We start from the raw sequence: 19,674 nt of genomic DNA, 5'->3' as shown, positions 1-19,674 counted from the left end.
GCACCCTTATACAACGCGCAAAGCATTGAATAGCCATGTGTTTCTCGGCACTGCGAGCACCGGGAAACACACAGCTAACCGCACTTGCTCAGAGACTTTGTTCCCTTTTGGGAGAATCAGGTCCTAGGTCCAACCTATTTCAGATTCTGAGCTACTAACAAAGACTCAATCTAATTACTCATTGAAGCCCGAAGATACTTAAGCAAAACATCATAACATACATCGATCCTCATACTGTCTTGATCCATTGCTTTTACTGTCCTTCAGGTAACCTTGAACTAAACTCTTTAAACATTTGATCATTTCAAATGATTTGAAATAAAATTATTTTCACACAGAGACCGACAATGAACATCTCCAACAAGAAATAGTCCAATGATCTCCCCTTGACATTCAATGGCTGAATTATCGTCGCTGGATCCTCCACTGTCAACAGCCTGGGATTTACCATTGACCAGAAACTGAACTGCGTTTGCCATATATATATATATATATATACTGTTTTTAGAAGAGCAGGTCAAAAGCTGGAACTTCTAGGACAAATATCTCACCTCCTGGCTTCTCAAACCCTGTTTAACATGAACAAGGCACAAATCAAGAGTGTGATGGAATACTCCCAATTTGCCTGGATGAGTGCAACTCCAACCACACTCAAGAAGCTTGACACCATCCAGAGCAAAGCAGCTTGCTTGACCGGCACCCCTTCAACAGTCTCTCCATCTGCCACCGATGTACAATGGCAATAGTGTGTACAATGTACAAGATGCACTGCAGCAACTCACCAAGCCTTTTTCAACAGCACCTCCCAAATATACGATCTCCACCACCTGGAAAGGCAAAGGCAGCAGATGCATGGGAACTCCATCAGCTACAAGTTCCCCTCCAAGCCACTCACCATTTCGACTTGGAAATATGTCACTGTTCCTTCATTTCACTCAGTGAAAATCCTGGAAATCCCTTCCTAATAGCACTGTGGCTGTACCAACAACGCATGGAGCAGTTCACTGCTACTTTCTCAAGCAGCGCGCCCATACCATGAAAGAATTCCTTTAAATGTTCACTTTTAGGAAATTTAATTTCTACCAGGGTCTTTTAAAATGAGTGTACATTAGATTTACAAATAAAGTTTTAAAGGTACCAATGCTTCATTTGTTTTGAACAAAACTGATCTAATACATGACCACCCCACCCAACTGATATTTCAAAGTCTATTACAGTCAGTGAAATACATTTTTTTTTACATCTTTCATGGGATGCGTGCGTTGCTGACAAAGCCAGCATTTGTTCTCCATCTCTAATTGCCCTTGAACTGAACATTTTAGAGGGTAATTAAGAGTCAGCCACATTACTGTGGTTCTGGGGCCAAAAGTAGGCCAGAATGGGTATGGCCAGCGGATGTCCTTCTCAAAAAGGCATTTGTGAAGCAGATGAGTCTTTGCCACAAACAATGATAGATTCATTTTCATAATTACTGAAACTAACTGTATACTCCAGATGTATTAATTGAATTAAAATTCCACCCGATGCTAAGGTGACGATTGAACCCATGCTCCTGGAGAATCAGCCTGGTTCTCTGGATTACTCGCCCAGTGAAATTACCACTTTGCCACCATCTCCCTTGAAAGCATGAAACATAGCACATTGTATAAAGAGCAACAGTGACCAGACTTCCAAAAGTGCTTCATTAACTACAAAACGTTGAGAGACCCTGAGATCATGACAGAAGATAGGTTAATACAATTGATTTCCTTTCTTTTAACACAGTATAAATGAAACTCTGCTGGCCTGACCCTTTTCTTTTTGCCCTAATTTTAATACACAAATTTGAATCACCTCTATAATAAAAGAAACAAGAGAAGAGCAAATGGCTGATATTTGAACAGTGCCGTTAGCACCGAATAGATATCGAAAGGACTTTTTATATATCAAATAAATGAAAATGGAGCAAAGTTAGCCAGGGCAAATTCACAATGGGACAACTTGGGCGCGATTCTCCGACCCCCACGTCGAGTGGGAGAATCGCGGGAGGGCCGGGTGATTCACGCCACGCCGCCCTGGCACCCGCACATGATTCTCCCAACCCCCCCCAAAACGGCGTGTCGCGTTTTGCGACAGGCCGCTTGGAGAATCGCCGCTCCAGTCGAGCGGTGATTCTCCGGCCCGGATGGGCCTAGCGGCCTACCTAATACGACCGGTTCACGCCGCCGCCAACCACACCTGGTCGCTGCCAGCGTGAACATCACGCGACCACTGCGTGTGGGGCCTGTGGGGGGCGGAGGGAGGATCGAGCACCAGGGGGGTGCTCAGGAGGGGTCTGGCCCGCGATCGGTGCCCACCGATCGCCGGGCCGGCGTCTCTGAAAGACGCACTCTTTCCCCCCCCGCCGCCCCGCAAGATCAATCCTCCATGTCTTGCGGGGTAGCGGAGGGGAAGACGGCAACCGCGCATGCGTGGGTTGGCGCCGGCCAACCTCCGCATGCGCGGGTGACGTCATTTAGGCGCCGCCGGCCACGTCATTCAGGCAGTGCCGCTTTGACGCAAGCGTCAAGGCCCGGCGCGCGAGATTGACGCGCCGCCGCTCCTAGCCCCCTGGGGGTGGGAGAATAGGGGGCGAGGAGCGGCCTCCGACGCTGGAGTGAAACACTCCGGGTTTCACTCCGGTGTCGGCACTTTGTCTCCCTTTGGGAGAATCGCGGCCCTAGTCTCTTGATCTGGGCAATTCTATTGAATGAAAAGACAGAAAATATATGAATTTAAGGGACAAAGCAAGATAAAAGTTGAAAACAATTCCATCAGGAACAGAAGTTGGCAATTCATCCCTTTGAGGCTGCTCCGCCATTCAGTCTGATCTCTTCCTGGTCTCAAATTCACCTCCCTGCCTGCTCCCCATGTCCCTCTAACCATTTTTTAAAATCAGAAATACACCTATCTCCGTCTTGAAACCATTTTATGACTCAGATTCCACCGTACTATGCCTTTTTGTCCTTAACCTGGACATTTACATGAGAGAAAACTGAATGACAGTGAATCACCACTTACGATGGTGATAGTATTGTATATCAGATGCTGCGTATAACAGGTGGCTGTTCCAATGTCATCCATTTGACACAACCGTCCAAGGTGAATTTCAACCCCATTACTTTGTAATTTATGTTTAATTAATGTTTTGGGGATTTAGTTCCATGTACATCAGTTGGCATGACAAAACAAAGTAATTAAATCACCGGTGAAATAATTTTGGACATCAGAATAATTGAAAGTTAATCCTTAATGTTTACAAAGCAACAGTTCACTACACTTCTCATGTTATCACAAAATATGACAATGTATTACTTTGAAGTGCATTCGTTATTGCTGTGTAACCTGTTACTGCAGCCATTTTGCACAATAAAATCCAACACACAGACATGGGATAAATAACTGGTTATATTCTAAATGGTGCATTAATTGGCCTCTGCTCTCATGTTTCATACACAAATAACGACAGAGGTCACATGACTATGGCAATCCCCCATACGCAAACATTTCCCCTTTTAGTACGAAAAGCCTGCATTCACCTTCAATTGCAGTTTCAAGTCCCACACATATGTCTAGAAATGAAAATAATCGCACACAGACAGAAAAATGCTCATTCTGGCCTGCACCACTATCATCTGTTCCTACCTAAGCATTGCACACAATATTTTAAGGATTCGGGTCTTTTAGTGGAATGTATGGGTTTTTATTGGCTGTAAAACAGGTGACTGGTCAATCTTGGTATGATGTTTCCACTCCAGAGAATGTCATTGCCCTGGCGAGTGTTGCGGCTGTGCTAATTGTTGCTGTTGGGGAGCGGTCCCTTTGTTGGCGAGAGGTTAACCTCTGGGACCAATGGTCATTTAGTCCTTGTGCAGTTGGGGATATTGCATCTTCCTCATCTGTGCCTGCTGTTGCATATTCCTGCGGTTGCAACCAAAAATCTTGTCATCCACTTTCACCTATTACAGCTGAAGTGACAATTTCGCTACATAAATTCCAAGTTGCCATGTGGGCTGACTTCTGTTGAGTGCATTGAATGTTTGCACTTTGACCTGCTCTTCAACCCTCAGCTCTGGCAATGATTTGGTAGCTTTATCAAAGTGAAAATTGGCTTTCTAATTTTTTTCACTCACTCACTCCTGTCAGCATTTCTGGCTTCAGTAGTTTATTAGCTGGTGTAAGTGTAGTTTGGGTGCAGTGTGATCTTTGTCTCTGGTGTGCACTACTTTACTTGCCTTCAGTGGTAGGTGTGCTTCTCCATTCCAGGTTGACTTGTACACATCTTGCTGGATTGGATCTACTTGATTTTTTTGATGATCCCTTTGGTAATTTTCCTGGCTGCCTCAGCTTTTCTATTTGACGAAGTATAGTGTGGAGATGAAATGTAGTACTTGATCTCCCAATCATTTCTGGAGCTCAGAGTAGAACACTTGCTTTGAGAGTCTTGTGTCGAGCAAGCGGACAATGTGGTCTGTCCAGCAAAGCTGGTCGACTATAACCAGTGCCTCGATACTGGGGATATAGGCCTGGGAGAGGATGCTCACGTTGATACGCCAATCCTGCCCGTGGATTTGCAGGGTTTTGCGGAGGCATCATTGGTGGTAACCCTCCAAGGATTGAGATGTCTGCTGTACATTATCCATGTTTCTGATGCATACAGGAGGGCAGTGACCACAACTGCTCTGCAGACCATGAGCTTGGTGCTGGATTTGAGGTTTTGGTCTTCCAACACTCTGCGACTCGGGCGTCGAAAGACTGCACTGGTGCATTGGAATTGATGCTGGATTTCATCATCAATGTCTACTTGCACCGAGACGAGGTTCCTGAGGTATGGGAAATGTTCCACATAGTCCAAGGGCCCACCATGGATCTTGATGGTCAGGGGAGGGGGGGCAGTTCAGTGTGGCAGAGCGGCTTGGTAGAGACCTTTGTTTTCCAGATGTTTAGTCTGAGCTAATTCTCCGATATGCCTTGATGAATGCATTGACAATGGTTTGTAGCTCGGCCTCCAAGTTGTACGCTCACAGGCTTTGTCTGTGTATGGCAGCTCCATGACAGAGTTTGGGGTGGTCATGTTTCTGGCCTGGAGGCGTCACAGGTTGAAAAGTTTCCCGCTTGTCTGGTAGGTTAGCTCCACTCCAGCGGGGAGCTTCAGTTTGATGGGGTGGACTGTTGCTGAGAGGGAGATGGAGAAGAGCGTTGGTGCGATGATGCAGCCCTGTTTGACCCCAGTTTGCACACGTATTGGGTCTGTGGTTGTTAAATTGGTGAGGCTAACAGCTTGCATGTCATCATGGAGCAGGCGGAGAATGATGATGAATTTCTGCGGACAGCCAAATTTGAGGACGGAATCTCTCACGGTTGATAGAGTCGAAGACCATTGCAAGAATGAAGAAGGCCATGCAGAGGTTGATGCTGCTCCCTACAGTTTTCCTGGATTTGTCATGCGCTCAACATCGTAAGCAAATTCCAAACATTCATTTTGATTCTTTACCATTATTCAAGTAACAAGGTGAAACGATGGCCAAACCTGAATTATCATTATAATTGTTTGTACTATATATAGTATGTATATACTATGGGGAGGCGGTGGTATAATGGTATTGTCACTGGATTAGTAATCCAGAGACCTAGGGTAATCCCCTGGGGACCTCGGTTCAAAGCACCCCATGGCAGATGGTGAAATTTGAATTGAATTAAAATCTGGAATTAAAAGTCCAATGATGATGGTGAGACAGCTGTCAATTGTCCTAAAAACCCATCTGGTTCTCTCATGTCTTTCAGGGAAAGAGGAATCTGCTGTCCTTACCTGGTCTGGCCTCCATGTGACTCCAGATTCACAGCAGTGTGGTTGATTCTTAAATGCTCTCTTAAGGGCAATTAGGGATGGACAATAAATGCCCTTCCATGTAAATGGACAATAAATGCTTGCCCAGTCATCGATGCCCACTTCTCATGAAGAATTTATAAAAATATACGGATACAGTGCCTGAACTACAGGATGACATTTATAGCGCTGATTTACTTTTCTTCCATTTCCTCCTGTATAGGATCTGCCTTACTTTTATTTAATCCCAATAGTTTTACAATGGTTTATTTTCATGCTCAAAAGTTAATGCATGCACTGTCACTAATTTGTTTTTTTTTAATCAACAGGCTTCTTGATTCTGTAGAATTCTGTTAGTATATCAAGTGACAGCTCTTCTAAACTCCCACACACCTCCAATACTAATTTTGGGTAGGATTTTCCATTGCGAGTCCGCCTCACTACTGCTGCCAGCGAGGATGGAGAATTTGGTGCTTAGCAAAATCTCCATTCATTGCAGTGGGAACAGAGTCCCGCCGGTGTAAAGGAACAAAGAATCAAAGTCTTCATTTATTGTTGCCAGCTTCTTATGAAACTATTACTGTACCAAGTACCTGACTCTTGTGCACTGCATTTTAGTGAAAGTCCACAGCTGTATTTTTTTTATTCTTCCATGGGATGTGGACATCATTGGCTAGGGCAACTTTTGCTGCCTATCCCTATTGGCATTAAGTGAAGGAACCCTCAAGATCCTGTAACATATTAAGGGAACTCTTGAATGGAAATAAAAGTAGAAGAGGGTGTGTCCTGTTGAGTCTTTCAGATGTAAAGTATAAGTGTCTATGAAATATAGTGTTGTTAGTAGTATTTGCATTATTTAAACTCTTATACAGTAAACATTTTGTTGAACACAGGAAATCTTGTGGCATAATTCTTTCAGTTGATAACTGGGAGTTTGAGTTTCCTTTTAAAAGTTACTGGTCTCTACTGAGATCATAACACATAGTTTTAAGAAAGTGAACATGCGGAAAGCACATTCCATTGTTTGCATTCCAACAGATAGCAGCAAAACGGTAATATAAATCAGATCAACAACATTTTCAGTCATCTTTATAAAGCTCTTTCAAAGAAGATCTATTGTATTTCATTTAAGGTCTTCAGCTGGATTACCTAAATAATAGCTGTTAAACTAAATAATGTTTGGTATCTTTAACATAGTTTTGTCACTTCCAAAGCATTGATGTTCAATAGACTTAGCCTGGGCCTGAGCAAAAACCTTATTTTGGAAACATCAGCCAAGAAAGTCTATCTGTACCATAATAGATGGAGGAGAACAATAAAACTAAACTGAAAGGATTAGTTGCTTTAAGTGTAGTATTTACCATTAAATAAGTGCCTTCTCAGAAAAACTTCCTTTCCTCAATACCCTTACACCTATACATAATCAAATACTCGATTGATGATTTTCTGTACTTCTGGGACCAAGCAAATGTCATTTGTTGAAAACAATATTCCAAGGGAAAGTAGTAAAATCAGGAGCATGTGAATATAACTTCCAGATTTTATTTGGATGTTAAGGAGAAATTATGCACCGCTCTTCACCAGACAATTAACTAAATGAAAATGACAATGAAAACAATAACAACTTTCATTTATTTAGCTACTTTATCATAGTAAAATGCATCCATGGCTCTTCAGAGGGACAAGCAGCAAACCAAATTTCTCACCAAAACCGCATTATTGTGCAAAGAGATAACATTAATTAATGAGCTCATAGTGAATGAGCCCCGAGGTAGCAACGGTCATGATATGATTGAATTTTACATTGAGCTTGAGGGAGAGAAGAATGGGTCCAAGACTAGTATATTGAACTTAAAAAAGGGCAATTATGAAGGCATGTAAGCAGAGCTAATGAAAGTGAACTGGCAAATTAGGTCACTAGAGATTCAGTGGCAGACAGTTAAAGGGATATTTCAGAATACACAGAATAAATACATTCCAAAAAGAAAGAAAAATTCCAAAGGAGGACACAGCATCTGTGGTTAACTAAAAAAGTTAAAGAAAGTATCAAACTTAAGGAAAAAGCATATAATTGCACAAAGATGGGTGGCGGGTCAGAAGATTGGACAGGATATAAAAAACACCAAAAAATTACTAAAAGATTAATACAGAGCGGAAAATTAGTGCCTCAGGGGAAAAAAAATGTAAGAACAGATTTGAAGAATTTCTCTGGATATTTAAAAAAGAAGAGTTAACAAAGTGAGTGTTGGTCCAATAGAAAGGGAGTATGGGCAATTAATAATGAAAAACAGGGCTATGGAGGATAAATTAAACAGGTATTTTGTATCTGTCTTCACTATAGAGGACACAAGTAACATCTGAAAAATAGGTATCAATCAGGAAATGGGAGAGAGGGAGGAACTCAAGAAAATTACAATCACCATGGAAGTGGTACTGAGAAAATTGTTGAAATTTCAGGCTGACAAGTCCCTGTGTCCTGGTGGACTTCACCCTAGGGTCTTAAAAAAAAGTGGCCATTGAGTTATGGTTGGTTTTATACGTTGGTTTTAATTTTCCAAAATTAACTAGATTCGGGAAAAATTCCATTAGATTGGAAAATAGCTAATATTTCTCCTTTATTCAAAAAGGGAAGTACGAAAGTAGGAACATAAGGCCAGTTAGTTTAATATCTGTCCTCGGGCATAGCACTTTGATAAAGTCGAGGTAATCAGGCAGAGCCACCATGGAGTTGGAAGAGAGAAATCATGTGAAACCAATTTACTGGTTGTTTGAAGAAGAAACATATGCTGTGGATAAAGGGGAATCAGTGGGAGTGCTTTACTTAGATTTTCAGAAGACATTTGATAAGGTGCCATATCAAAGATCACTGTAGAAAATAAAGCTCCTGGTGTAGGGGGTAACATACTTGCATGGATAGAAGATTGGCTAGCTAACAGGAATCAGAGAGTAGGCACAAACCATTTTCTGGTTGACAAGATGTAACAAGTAGTGCAACAAGGATCAGCACTGAGGCATCAACTTTTTACACTTTATAGAAATGACTTGGATGAAGAAACCAAAAGTATTGTTGTGAAATTTTCTGATGATACAAAGTGGGAAAGTTAGTTGTGACAAGAACATATCAGACTGATACCAGGAATGGGCAGGTTGTCTTATTAGAAAGGTTGGACAGGCTAGGCTTGTATCCATTGGAGTTTAGAAAAGTTAAAAGATGCCTTGATTGAAGCATATAGGATCCTGAGGGATATTGACAGGATAGATGTGGAGAGGATGCTTCCTTTTACGGGAGAATCTAGAACAAGGGGTTGCTGTTTTAAAATAAGGGGTCTCCTATTTGGGGCAGAGATGAGGAGAATTTTCTTCTCTCAGAGGGTAGTGAATCATTTGAACTCTCTTCCTCATAAGGCAGTGGAAGCAGTCTTTGAATATTTATAAGGTAGACGTAGATAGATTCTTGATAAACACTGGGGTGAAGGTTTATCGGGGGTAGGCAAGGGGTTACAATCAATTTTCCTGAAAGTGCAACTGGAGATGGAGACTTATTGAGAGGAAATTCCAGAGTTCTGGGTCTAGATAGCAGAAAGTACAACCAACAAAGATGGGACAGACAAAATTGAGTTTACAGTCGAGACTAGACTCGAAAGAGTGCAGGTATCTTCATTAATTGTCGAGTTGGAGGAGGTTACAGAGATAGGGAGAGTCAAAGCCTTTCGATATTTGAAAACAAGGGTGGGAATTTTACAACTAAAGCAATATCGGACCAGGAGCCAATGACGGTTAGTGAGTGCAGTGGTAATGAGTGAACAGGGCTTGGTGTAAAGTAAGATATGCATAGCAGAGATTTCAATGGGCTTTTATTTATGCAGGATGTAAGGTAGAAGGCCAGCCAGGACAGCATTGAAATAAACATCTCCAAATTGACTCTCTTCACATTAGCAAGGAGATTGCTGTCACTTTGACCAAATAACCTCTCTGGAGATTGCATTCCTAATAATGTGGAACAATATAACATACCTTCAATAAACCATTTAGAGAACAATTCTCTCATATTATTTGCACTGCCTTTTGACTCTGACTCATGATGGAGATGACAAATTAGTTTGTGTCACAGGAATCACATATACAGCACCAAGCAGCTGAGAAGGAGGAGTAAGAAGAGGCAGAGGAGGCAACCAAAACATCCCCTTTCCTGCCAGGCTGGCAGTAATCGGCTCTTCCAACTGCAGTACCAGTGAGCAGAACCATAATTCCCCAGTCACTAACAGCGCACCAACTTAATTTCCCCCTTTGCCACACTGCTAAAGTACAATCAACACAAAACAAACATTCCAAACCAAATATATCAAACTATTCAATATTCCTAACACAGTTCAACCAGTTACCCTTGTGCATTCCCTGAGTGTGCTTATTCCCATCCTCATGCTCCTATGCCAATGGTTGTAGTATATGGTTGGAGTACGTCTACTGCCTTTCAACGGAGGAGATTGCAGTTGCCCTTTGAGGATAGCTTCCCGCAGCATTAGCCTTTTGGCTTTCAACTGATCACCTTACTGTGGGCAACAGCAGTCTGGAATGGTTGACTGAGTGACAGGCAAGTGAAGCGGCAGTGGAGTAGTGGTGAAGGACAAATGCCATCCCCTGAGCGATGACAGTAGGTCATAATGCATTGCCACTGTCCCAGGGAGGACAGATTTCTAGACTGCTGTGATACCCTGCAAACCCTTCTGAACACTGATATCCAGAGCTAGCTGTATATATCTGAGCATGCATGGCAGCAAGCCGCCTTCAGTCTGAGCTGGCACTGCAGCCCTTAAGTGTTGTTAAGCTTCTGCTTTTACTGCAATAAAAGCTGAGACATCCACAACGAGACACTGTATTACCCTTGGGACCACAAATGAGGTGATGAAGTTGGTACCACATCTGAGCTGGATAGGATGGATGCCAGGCTCTGTGCATAGCTATGTGCAAGCTTGTTATGAGTTCCTCCATGCTCCTTGACAGTGACCAGATGTTTTCTGGCAGGCCTGTCACTCAACCAACATTTCCGTCTTTACAGACACCAGCTTTTTCCAGTACGCTGTCCTATTGAAGTCCTTAACTGAGTCCTCTGCAGCAAATCACGTATGTGACATCACCCTCGAATGAGTTCATCCTTGTGCCACACTTTACCCTGATCTGGCTGAAGGCCACTTATACCTGTTTTTTTTACCACGGCCACATTTCAACTCTAAGCTATCCTCTAAATATACACAAATGTCAGCAAGTGTGAGAGTGAGTGAGAGTGTTTCTTCACGAGTCTCTTCTTCCTCTTCTACTTCTTGCTCTTCACTCATTGCCTGGTCAGGTTGCGGTTATTTTTCTTATTCCATCATGGGATGGTGGGCATTTCTCATCCCTTGAGAATTACCCTTGAGAAGGTGGTGGTGAACTGCCTTCTAGAACCGCTGCAGTCCATGTGGTGTAGTTATACCCACAGTGCTGATAGGGAGGGAGTTCCAGGATTTCGACCCAACAACAGTAAAGAAACAGTGATATATTTTCAGGCCAGGATGGCGAGTGACTTAGAACATAGAACATAGAACAGTACAGCACAGAACAGGCCCTTCGGCCCTCGCTGTTGTGCCGAGCAATGATCACCCTACTTAAACCCACGTAACCTGTATACCCGTAACCCAACAATCCCCCCATTAACCTTACACTACGGGCAATTTAGCATGGCCAATCCACCTAACCCGCACATCTTTGGACTGTGGGAGGAAACCGGAGCACCCGGAGGAAACCCACGCACACACGGGGAGGACGTGCAGACTCCACACAGACAGTGACCCAGCCGGGAATCGAACCTGGGACCCTGGAGCTGTGAAGCATTGATGCTAACCACCATGCTACCGTGAGGCCCCAAACTTGGAGGGGAACTTCCAGGTGGTGGTGACCCATGGATTTGCTGCCTTTGTCCTTCTAGATAATAGTGGTCGTGGATTTGGAAAATGCTGTCTAAAGAGCTTTGTTGAGCTCCTGCAGTGCATTTTGTAGATGGTACACACCACTGCCACTGTTCATCGGTGGTGGAGGGAGTGAATTTTTGTGCAAGGGGTACAAATCCAGTGGGCTGCTTTCTTCTGGATGGTGTCAAGCTTCTAGAGTGTTGTTGAAGTGGCCTGTCATCCAGGCAAGAGGAGAGTATTCCATTACAACCCTGACTTCTGCCTCGTAGATTGTGGGCAGGATTTGGGAAGACAGGAGGTGAATTACTCACCACAGGATTCCGAGCCACTGACCTGCTCTGGTAGCCACATTATTTATATGGCTAGTCCAGTTGTTTCTAGTCAATGTGTTGATAGTGGGGGCTTCAGCTTTGGTCATGTAATTGACTATCGAGGGGTGATAGTTACATACTCTCTTATTGGAGAAGGCCATTGCCTGGCATTTATGTGGTATGAATGTTATTTTCCACTGAATGCCAAGCCAGGATATTGTCCAGGTCTTCTTTGGGCATGGACTGCTTCAAATTTCCAAATGGCTATCTTAAAGGAGAAAGTCTCAATGATATTGTCATGGTGAGGAAAAGTCGGGAAGCAAGAGGTGCATGCTTACACCACCTGCTGTTTGTAGATCAGAGTAGATTGTCGGATGAGGGGTAAATGGCATGTGAGAAGGAAGATTAGATATGAGCAGACCTTCACCTTCAATGCATTAACCCCCACTGCTGGCCTTGTGCCTCAGTCATGGCTACACCAATGATGGAGACCAGCACATGTAATTATGCCTGTCCCCAGCCAGTTAAGGGCTGCTGCTTGCAGTATGCACCACCTCGTCCTGCAAGGGAGAGGGAAATGTGTCAGTATGGTGCAATATGTTTGGGTAATGTATCTGCCATGGTTGAGTCACTGGCAGTGTGTACAAGCTATGAGATATGGGTGTCAGGCCTGCAGCAGTGCTATTTCTGTGAGGCAGAGATGAAGCTATCAATGTCAAATGTGAGCGCTGGTTACTAGAGATGATCGGCAGATGAATAAAGGGCTTGGTGGTGAATTAAGCCGTGTGTAAGGCTAGTGGTTCAGCTGTAAGGATATAGCATTTGAAGTTGAATTTGCTGACCTTGACCACTTGTATGTGGTCTTCTTCCGGAACTGCCTTTGAGGGTATACTACTGGCATTGTTTGCAACAGCTAACTGTTCCCATTTCTTTCAAAGTGTCTGTTTGGCACAGGCCTTCTGGTTCCCTGTGGATAGAAGACCTCTCTCCACCTGTTTACCTCCTGCACTAACCCCTCCAGTGCTGAATCAGAGAACCTTGAAACATGCTGTCTGCCTGTTTGCAACACCTTACACTACTTTTCCGGCTCAGAATGTCTTTTATAGGCACTCACAGTACCTGTTGCAGCTGGAATGCAGTTTCTCTTAACGAGATGCAGCTTGGATTTCAGTAGTGCAAATTAACTATAATTGCTGCTAACCTTTCATAATTTTCCATCTTCTGGTCAGAGGTGAGCAGCAATGCAGCAGCCTACTAGTGTGCTGGTCACACAATGCGATCATATATAGAGCAGATAATAAAAAGTTTGTGTGCTTGTGTTCTTACATTGGAAAGAATGGGTGTGGATTAATCGCACTTAGGATATAGGCAGCAGAGTTATAGCTGAGCTCAAGTTTATAGAGTGGGAGGCTGGCCAGAAGACAGTTAATGTTTAAGAAATTAACAATAGTTGGACTAGTTGAAACTGTTGGACAAAGCAAATGTCATGATTTCATATTTATTTCAGTTTGAACTCCTTTAGGGAAACATACATTTTCAAGATTAGATTATAGGATACTGAGGCTGAATGATATATGGTCCCAGTGTTGATACATCTTTGCACAATAGGACAATATCAGTACAGATGTTTTGTATTCGGAACGCATTGTTGATCCTGATAAGCCCGATGTGTTGTGAGTATTAAAGGACCCAAAAATAAAAGCCAACATTAAACGTTCCAGTTTATTTTAAATTGGAAATAATACACCATAGGATCCGTCTTACTCAGGTGAAATAGTTCTAGGTGAACCCAATCCTTTTACTACACCTGCTTGCAATAATTTTAGCAAGCAACTTTAATCAAATTATGGGATCATGCAAGTTTTTATAATTAGTGAATTGCCCGAGTGTCAATTCATTTCTGAATATGGATCTAACGACACCTAATGGGCTAATTAAATACATTGTCAATTTTGAATTGCAATGCAATAAGTTGCTTCTAATATTATCTTGGGCGTTTTGCAGTGACAATACTTTACACACTGGAACTGGAACTAAATGCCTATCAAAGGTTAGGTGCTGAGTTTTTTATGGTACATTTTTGGAAAGGAAATGTGGCTCGAATCCCTTTTTGCACAATGTGTATGTTCCAAATGATGCACAGCTGAAATGACTGAATACATAAATACAATTGTATAACATTTCTCTGGAATAAGGTGTTGGCTGACCTATCAAAATAGTCTGCTGTTAGCAACCCTTAATGTTTCTATTTGTGTAAATAAAATACTTGCATTTAAATTGCACCTTTCATGACCACGAGACATCTTAAAACATTTTGCAACCAATAAAGCAATAAAGTACCTTCTAAGTGTAGTTACGACTGTAATGTAGGAAACACACTCCATGTGCGCACAGCAAGATTCAACAAACAGCAATGTGATAATGATCAGATTATTTGTTTTATCTTGTGATGTTGATTAGAGATAAATATTTGCCAGGGCACAGGGATAACACTCCTACTCTTCTTCAAACTAATGCAATGGGGTCTTCTATATCCACCTGAGAGGTCAGACTCAACGTCTCATCCCAATGACAGATAAAGTATATTTAAAACGAGATGTACACAAATTCACATGGAATAGACAATCTCCACAAAGTCTTATTTCTTCTCCCATTCTATTTTGTGGTATCCCAGACATTCGTTGCATTGAATAGTCAAAACTTATTTTACTTTGCACGGCATTTATTTGCCATGCAGATATGGAACCGCTGGACTATTTCAGCCCAACTGATATTAAAGTTTGCAGTATCCCCTCTCTCTCACCCTTATCTAATCTGTCTCCTGTAACAATTAGAATTCGTGCGAAAATTGGCAAACCGCTTTTCCTTATCTGCCGGATTTTTCAGATATGCGCTGCAGATTTTACGATGGTTTAATCTGACGGTCCTTCAGTCTACCTGATAAATGCCTGCGTTTGCCACCCCCTGTTTCGTTCGTGCTCCTCGTCTGCACGCCTATTTGAACCTCATCGGTCCCTTTATTTGGTCCCATCAGTTCTCTGCAGGTGGAACAGTGTAACTGGATTGATACGAGGTGAGATGTATTCATCTCCAGTCTTGTATCTGTGTGCATGTTACGTAATGTATATACCTAAAGTTGAGTTTTAGCCTATTTCCAGAAAGCGTACCTTTACCCAAAGCCATCTTTCTCCTCTAATGAAACGGTTAAAGCATGAAAACAACAAAAAGAGGGGGGGGGGGGGGGGGGGCGAAGCATTGGTTTTGAAAAGTGCTGTTGGTTAAAAAGTACACTCACTCCTGGCATGGTCCCGGACCTGCTGCACGATATGGTCGAGCTGGTCCTCCTGGTCGTAGATAACGAATGAGTGCATCTGGTAGCCTTCCCCGGGAAAGGCGACGTGGACTCCCTCCATCGTGAAGAAGCAGGTCCTCTCCTCGAAATCTTCGGCGTACAGCAAGGCTACCCTCTTCCACCTGTAGCGCTGGAACATGGCCAAGAACATCTCCCCCATCTTGGAGTAAGACGGGGAGACCCGCGTGAGGTAGGAGTACTCGGGCACCTTGTGGGTGAACCCCGAGGCTAGAGGTCCGGCTGACACCATGGGGATGTTCCAGTGCGACGCCAGCCTGGCGACCGGGGCAGCCGCGTAGTCGCACACTGGCCCCACGATCACGTCGGGCTTCTGCAGCAAGCTGATGTCCACCAGGTTGAAGAGTGCCTTGTTGCCACACTCCGAGTCCACGTACTGCACACTGAAGTTCAGCCTGCTCTGACCCAGGTTCTGGATGGCGTAGTCGATGGCTGGTTTGACTCTGTTCATGGAGAAGAGGTAGGAGCTCTCCACCGGCAGCAGCACCAGCACGTTGATATCCACCGTGCTCCCTGGAGCCAGGAACAGCAGCGTGGTGAACAAGCAGGCGCAACCGGCTGGAACAAGGCGCATCTTGGCTAACAGTTAATTTTTTTCTTTGGAGGGGTGGTGGTTGGGGGTGAGGGTTCCTTCCTCGGGAGCAGGATGGGGCGAGAACAGAAAAGGCAAAACAAAGTTTAGCTGGGGGGAGAGAGAGAGGAGAGAAACTTTGCAAAAGTTAAAAGAGGAGATGGTTGTGGTCTCTGAAGGCGATCGCTCAATGTGGAGAGGCTGATTGCTTTGAATGTTGAAGCCTGCAAAGCTGCCGTTTAAATAGTGTGTTCGCCAAGACTGTACCACAGAGAGCCACAGGGAGGAGGGCTTGATCTTCCAATTGGTTCCTGACCAAGTCAGTCCTGCTTCATCTCTCTCTGTTCGGTATCATTTTCACCATCATCAATTCTCACCCGTGGCGGGCAGTTAGCTTTCGCTGGCATCGTCGGCGGTCAAAACGTTTGTTGGTGTTAACTTTCGAAAGGGGGAAAGGTTGCATCCCCCTCCCGCCACCCCCTCAGTGCAATTAAAAGTTACTGTCATTCGTTTCTTCTATGGAGGAGGGGAGGGGTTCTTTTTAAACGTTTCATTTTTAATGAAAACTTCTTCAGGGAAGTTCTGAATATGCTCTGACTGACGCGAACGCGCTGCAGATGTCGGCGGTCCAGTCTTGGCGGGCAGCGCTGCAGTCTCCAGAGATGCAGGAGCGTACCATCTATTGATGTGGGTGGCGCTGGGTGTCAGTCAGCACAGCTCAACGCAAACTCCCTCTCTCCCTCAGGCAACCTGCGTTTTCCTGCTATCACATCCCCAACTCCTACCAGCAGATTGAATTTGCCGCTTCACCAGAGGCGGGGTTGAGTATTTACTAATATTAATCTGCCACAAGGGTTAATATTTTAAATGGCATTGAGCTTAAATGTGAAAGAAATTCTTGCCCATTTTTTTTTGTCGTCGGCCAAGTTATGGCCGAGTCACTGCCTCAGGAGACACGTGCTGCCCAGGTTTATGTAACTGTTCCAGCTGCTGAAGGCGAATCCCTTCCTCCAACAACCGCCCTCTCCCCCCCCCCCCCTCCCCAGCACCACCACCGGCTGTCAAAGAAAGGTGACTGAAATAATCGTAGCACTTTTTTTTGTTCAATCGCGCAATACACGGAAAAAATACTTTATCAAGCGGATGCGCGGTTTCCGTTTTCCCACGTTGAAGGCACTGTGCAAAGTTGTAGAAAAACTCAAAGCAGGTTTTTGAAGTGAGTTTCGAAACCTTGGAATCCCCTGTCAGGGCTGAGGGTTGAGGCAGACACGGGGGGGGGGGGGGGGGGTTGTTTCTGTGCGGGATTCTGCTGAAGGCATGTGGAAACCCCGGAAAAAAATTGTACTGAGCTCACATTGTGTTTTTTTCCCTCTCTCTCTGGGGTTTCCCGTGGCTCTTTCTTTCAAAATAAGGGGGAAGGCGTGGGAAATATACTCCCTGTAAACCTGCAGGATTAGATTTGGTGGATGGGTGAAAGATAAGTGATTACAGCGATATTGGAAGTGGTGATTGAAATCAGATCAGGACCGATTGCTTACATGAAGCTTTTTTGGGACATTTCAGCTGTACACTGGTTAAAACCACAGTAAAACTGAGGTGGGGAGGAAAATAGGGAGGGGGTGGGGTGTATTGATGGCTAGAATCATAGAATTCTTCATGAGGCTTTGCCGACATTGTTAAGATTAATTATCTCTCCAAATATAAAATCATCAAGCAAAACCGTGTAAATCGTTTGGGCACATTTTCCTCTTTTACTCATTTTCAATTGCATCTAATTAAAAGGATATGTATTTCCAATTTTATTTTGACCAGCTTCATCCAACTTGAATTACAAAGTGGGAATGGCAATAAACTGGCACACCTGTAACAACAGGCATTTTACATTCTTCCAGATACACGGATAGCCAAATGGTTTGATCATCCAGCTGTGGGCTGCCCAAGGTATAGTAATTGCCCAAATAAATAAAACCAGAAAATGATGGAAACACTCAGCAAGTCCAGGCAGCATCTATGAAGAGAGAAACAGAGTTAAACGTTTCAGGCCGATGCTCTTTAATCAAAAATGCTGATCATCCATCTGGAGCATTCACTCGAATTACCTCTTCAAAGATGCTCCCTGTTCTGCTGCATGATTCCACCACATTGTTTCAGTTAACCAGCATCTCCAATATTTTGATTTAAAAATAATAATTTTCAATCCTCGTTCACAGATTGAGAGGTCTTGTTGTATGGTTTGTCTGAAATTAATGATGGTCCAGTCTGTATTGGGGCCTAACCCAAGTTCCACTGACAACTCTTATTTAACAGGAGGGATTCCAGCTGTCAGCACTAACTCAGCTTGACCCCTGCTGGGAACGCACACATTTAACTGAACAAATGTGGAGTTGCTATGTCAGCAACCCCTAATATAGAGGGGATGGACATATATGGTCCAAACCGAGGTGTTGACATGATCTAGTTAGTAAACAGGATGTTGCAGTGTTTCCTTTGAATCTACTACTAATCCTTATTATTAAGTTCTAGTTATCCAAACCTTGGGTTTCTCCCTCCTGACTTTTTTTCAAAGCAAATTCAATTCTTGATTTGCATTTCAATTCTTCCTTGGGCAACACTGCATGATTTTTTTGTGATTATTTTTTCTGCAATGTGTTCACGGTCCTCAATAAACACCGAGCAGGAATTTCTGGTTAATGACATTTTAACTAATTTGCAGTAAAAGCAAGACTCAGAGTAGTTTCAGAATTGGATACAGCAGCTTAAAGCGCTGTTCAAGTTCAAACCCCACCATGGCAAGTGGTAAAATTGATTTCCATCAATCTGATCATATGTGCCAGATGCACCATACAAAGCATCCTATCTGGCTGCATCACAACTTGGTCTGGCAACTGTTCGGCCCAAGACCGGAAGAAACTACAGAGAGTTGTGAACACATCTCAGTCCATCATGCAAACCCGCCTCCCTTCCATTGATTCTGTCTACACCACCCGCTGCCTTGGGAAAGCAGGCAGCAGAATCAAAGACCCCTCCCACTCTTCCAATTTCTTCCATTGGGCAGAAGAAGGCTGAGAACATGCATTAACAGGTTCAAAAACAGGTTCTTCCCCACTGTTACCAGACTCCTGAATGACCCTCTTAAGGACTGATCAGATCTCTTCACATATCTTCTCTACTGAGTAGTACTACACTCTGTATGCTTCTCCCGATGCTTGTGTCCATGTATTTACATTGTGTATTTATGTATGGCGTTTTTTTTCCCTCATGTATGGAATGATCTGTCTGGACTATACGCAGAACAATACTGTTCACCATACCTCTGTACACATGACAATAAAACAAATCCAGAGTACCGGAATAAATGACCATGTAAGCTGCTGGATGTGGATGATTATTCGTGCACTTGGGGAGGGGCGATAAATACTTCTTTGCCAGTCCACATATCATAAGATAAGCAAAATATAGCTTTGTACCCACTTCCTTGAACAATATATATAATATGGAATAAAGAAGCAGAGGGACCAATGAATGCAGACAAGAGGTCTATAAACTGACAAACTAAGCAGTTAAGGACACAGAAAATGCAAATTAATTCCTTGATTTTGTATCTAGAGGCAAAGAGTAAGGAAATAAAAGGT

General features: G+C 43.5%; 1 protein-coding gene across 4 annotated transcripts in view; it reads right to left on the bottom strand.

The window, feature by feature from the left end:
• Nucleotides 1–16,661, bottom strand: part of npr3 (natriuretic peptide receptor 3) — a 106,903-nt gene extending 90,242 nt beyond the window's left edge. For 3 of the 4 annotated variants that reach the window (XM_038790769.1, XM_038790772.1, XM_038790773.1), the window contains exon 1: nucleotides 15,397–16,660. In XM_038790769.1, the coding sequence (XP_038646697.1) occupies nucleotides 15,397–16,045 (649 nt within the window). In that variant the 5' untranslated portion in view covers nucleotides 16,046–16,660. Of the gene's footprint in view, nucleotides 1–15,396 lie in introns of all 4 variants that reach the window. The other variant, XM_038790771.1, reaches the window with a different exon arrangement.
• Between the last annotated feature and the right edge of the window lie 3,013 nt (nucleotides 16,662–19,674).

The sequence above is a fragment of the Scyliorhinus canicula genome, chromosome 3 (assembly GCF_902713615.1).
Source record: "Scyliorhinus canicula chromosome 3, sScyCan1.1, whole genome shotgun sequence".
NCBI lineage: Eukaryota > Metazoa > Chordata > Chondrichthyes > Carcharhiniformes > Scyliorhinidae > Scyliorhinus > Scyliorhinus canicula.
The sequence above is the reverse complement of the archived record's forward strand: the minus strand, read 5'-3'. Positions and strand labels throughout refer to the sequence as shown.